At 22.5% G+C, this 3976-nt stretch overlaps 1 protein-coding gene across 1 annotated transcript in view; it reads right to left on the minus strand.

The window, feature by feature from the left end:
- The window catches only part of Phum_PHUM571210 (tripsin, putative), a gene marked incomplete at both ends in the record, with an annotated part of 5496 nt that extends 4042 nt beyond the window's left edge, over positions 1-1454 (minus strand). Inside the window, 2 exons of the mRNA XM_002432092.1 lie at positions 326-505; positions 1364-1454. Of these exons, the coding sequence (XP_002432137.1) occupies positions 326-505; positions 1364-1454 (271 nt within the window). The remainder of the gene's footprint in view (positions 1-325; positions 506-1363) is intronic.
- Between the last annotated feature and the right edge of the window lie 2522 nt (positions 1455-3976).

Raw genomic sequence — 3976 nt, forward strand, 5'->3', positions numbered from 1 at the left:
ATTTCGTTTTATTATTATTATTATTATTATTATTATTATTATTATTTTTTCGGTTAAAATCGTTAACGGTGAAATATTTCGATTACAAAAAAAAAAAAAAAAAAAAAAAATTTCGCGAATTATTCGTCGGAGAAAGTTGTACGACAAAAATTATTATTATTATTATTATTATTATAACGAATGACAATCGAAATAAAAATATAAAAGTTGTAATAATGAGTTGCCAAAAAAAAAATTTTTATTTTATTTAAAATTTCCCGCCGTTTATTATTTATTTATTTAAAATTTATTATTATTATTATTGTTATTATTAATTTTTACTTACTCGCGTTTTGTAATGCTCCTATGTTTGGATCTTTAACGGTTATTTTTTCTGGAGAAACACAACAGGACCATATCATACCACCAGAACATAAATCCAAAGGTTTACCTCCAGCCAATACGCATGATATTGATAAACCGCAATCGAATTTGACTCCTTTGTACCAACACGATTGTGGAATCACTGGAAAAACAAAAAAAGTTTTTTTTTTATTTATTAAAATGACTCCTTTCCTTTCTTTTTTATTTTCTTATGAAAAGTTAGTATCGACTGATAACGCACACACGCACGCACGTACGCACCACAAAACCAAATTTATTAAAAAAAAATTATTATTAAACATTTGTCTTGGGGCAAATTTTCTAATTTCTTTTCATCCGAACAATTATTATCATTATTATCATCATTATTATTATTATTATTATTATGTTCACTTTCAGGTGTATTATTTTTCACCTGACCGTTGATGACGTGGTCAATGTGATAAAACGAGTTTTATTATCATTATTAATAATTATAATTTTATTTCGTTTTCCCTTTTCACTTTTCCTTTTTTTCACCTTTTTTTCGCCTTTATAATAATTAATTATTTAAATAATTTAAATTAACGCCGAAATAATGATGATAACAATAATAATAATAATGATAATAATATAATTTCATTATTAAAAAGGCATTAAAACGTTTTTTTTTTTTTTTTTTTTTTATTCACGACCGCCATTATTAAATTTTATTACGTTTACATTTGAGGGGGAGAAAAAAATTATAAAATGAATGAGTGAATGAGCGAATGAATGACTAAATGAATGAATGAATGAATAACAAAAATTCATTAATTCACTTTTGTTTTTTTCACCATAATAATAATAATTATAATAATAATAAATAATTAATTTCGTAATTACGTATGCTTGCGATTTTGTTTTTTTTTTTGATTTATTAAATAATATTTTGACGTTCGTTCCAGGTTTTTATTTATAAATAAAATTAAATAAATTTATTAATTATTTGATTAATTAATTAATTAATTAATTAACTTACTACTTCCGAGCATTTCAATAAATTGATCTTGAACTCCTCTCGGAGCTTCGGATATTTTATTATTTTTTATCCTTTGAACTCTTGTAAGCATTTTAATTTCTTCGTATCTTTTACCTTCAGTTTCACCACCATCGTAAAATGCATCATCATAATCATCATCACCATCACTTTCCTTATTATTATTATTATTATTATTATTATTATTAACAATAACGTCATCATCATCGTCATCATTGAAATCATCATCATCGTCGTCGTTTCTAAATACAATCTCATCCTTACTATTATTGTTATTATTATTATTATTTTTATTCAAAACACTTTGAAATCCTTTTGAACGTTTATCAACGTTTTTATCAACAAGATCACATTCCGTATTGACACCACCACCACTACTACTACTACCACCATTATTATTATTATTATTATTATTATCGTTTGAAAAAAAAGGAACTTTATTATTACGTTCGGAATTTATTTTATTAATAATAAATAATAATAATATAAATAAATTAAATAAATAATTTATTTTATTTTTCGTTTTATGTTTTTGATAAATTTTCATTTTTAAAAAAAAATTTTTTTCCCGCCTTTTTTTTTTGAAATTCGAAACTAAATTTTTTTTTTTTAATTAACGACCGTTAATTAAAATAATGATAATAATAATATTTATAATTTTAAACGAATCATTTTTAAATTTAAAAAAAATTACAAAAGAAAAAAAGTTTATACGACACTTTTATTTTTTTTTGTTATAAACAAAATGAAAAGTTAATAAAAAAAAACACTCGATACTCATTCGGTAGTAGTTTAAAAAGTATTTGTGAGTTTTGAATACCTTAACAGGTATCTAAAGTTTATTATTTAAAATGAAATATTTCGTTCAATACCAAAACGAGATAAGTCCACTTCCTTAAGTGAAATTTTTTTTTCAGTATTTTTTCACCACGAAAACAAAAATTATTATTTATAAATATTTACTAATATTATTAATTTCATTCTAAATAGTTTTTTTTAATGAATAATAATAATAATAATAATAATAATGAATGATAATAATGATAATATCAAAAATAGTGGTGTGAAATAAATAAAAGAGGAAGGGGGAGGGGAAAAAAAATCAAATTATTTTTTTACTCAAAAGAAACCCTTAAAAATGGAAAACGAAGTAAAATAAACTTTCCAGAAGAAAAAAATTTTACTGGAGAAAAAAGAAAAAAAGTACATGGAAGAAAGAGGAATGGAGAAGAAAATGAAAATTAATTAAAATTTTCCTCTTGTATATATACATTTAAAAAAAGTTTCGTTTTTGTCATTTTGTTGTCTCTCTCTCTCTTTCTCTTTTTCTTTCATGTTAAAATTAATTTATTTATTTATTAACGTACGCGTGCATGTGTGCGTGTGCGTGTGTGCGCGCGTATAGCAAATATGGGTAATTTTAAATAAATAAATTTGATGTTAGAACTTTTTGTAACGTAACACGTCGAACAAAAAAAAAAAATGACTTTCTCTTACTCTAGTTAACGGTCGAAACTCTTCAATACTTGCTTGTGTACACGCACACACGCACCCACTATAACTTTCCTATGGGAATATATGCACATTCATCTACGTAATGGATTTTAATATATATATAAAATAATAATATTCTTATCATTACAAAAAAAACAAAAATTTTATTTTATCAGTCACGTGGATATTTTAAAACAAAAAACAGAAAGTGAAAGTTTAATTATTAACTTATGGACAAAAACAAATAATAATTTTTTCATTTTCCTTTCTCGTTTTTTTTATTTGTTTAAATATTTATTAATTAACAACGAACGGTATAATTAATTCTTTTTTTATAAACAAAAAGTTTTAATCGCATTGAAAATTTCCAAATATCTTCTGCTCGTATATTTTAAACCCTAAAAAAATTATTTATACACGTGTTTGCTTTCTATTGTTATTTTACGCGTTTTTTTTTTCTGTTAAAATAAATAAATAAAATTTTCCTATTTTTTTTTTTGTTGTTGTGTGGGTATGTGCGTGTGCGTGCGTGTGTACATTTAAACAAATGCTAAACGAATATAAAAAATGGTTTTTGGTTTTTTGTATGTTCGAGTAATAAAATATTTTATTATCTTTTTTTTTTATTTAATGTCGAAAGATACGAGAAAATGTATTAAATTTACTTTTCTTTTTTTTCCTTCCCTGTTTTTTCTTTTTTTTTTCAATATAATGATGTAAATAATAATAATAATTTTTAATGCGTAATAATAATAATAATAATAATAATAATAATATTAATATTTGATTCGTAATAAAAAATATATATTTTTTTTTTTCAAAATTCGATACATGAATCGTTTTTATATTTTTTATTACGAATCAAATATTAATATTATTATTATTATTATTATTGTTGTAGTTGTTGTAGTTGTTGTTGTTGTTGTTATTGTTACTGTTATTAATTTAAAATAAAAAAAATAACTCACGTAATTCTTCCAAAATATCCTTTGTCTCGTTGCTTTCCTTTTTTTCCTCCTCTCCTTCGTACTTTGTTAATTTTTCATCATTTCCGGTGTAAAATTTATCATTTATCCTGTTGTAATTTGTCGAATCATTTTC

The sequence above is a fragment of the Pediculus humanus genome, genomic scaffold (genome assembly GCF_000006295.1).
Source record: "Pediculus humanus corporis 1103172108303 genomic scaffold, whole genome shotgun sequence".
Classification (NCBI taxonomy): Eukaryota; Metazoa; Arthropoda; class Insecta; order Psocodea; family Pediculidae; genus Pediculus; species Pediculus humanus.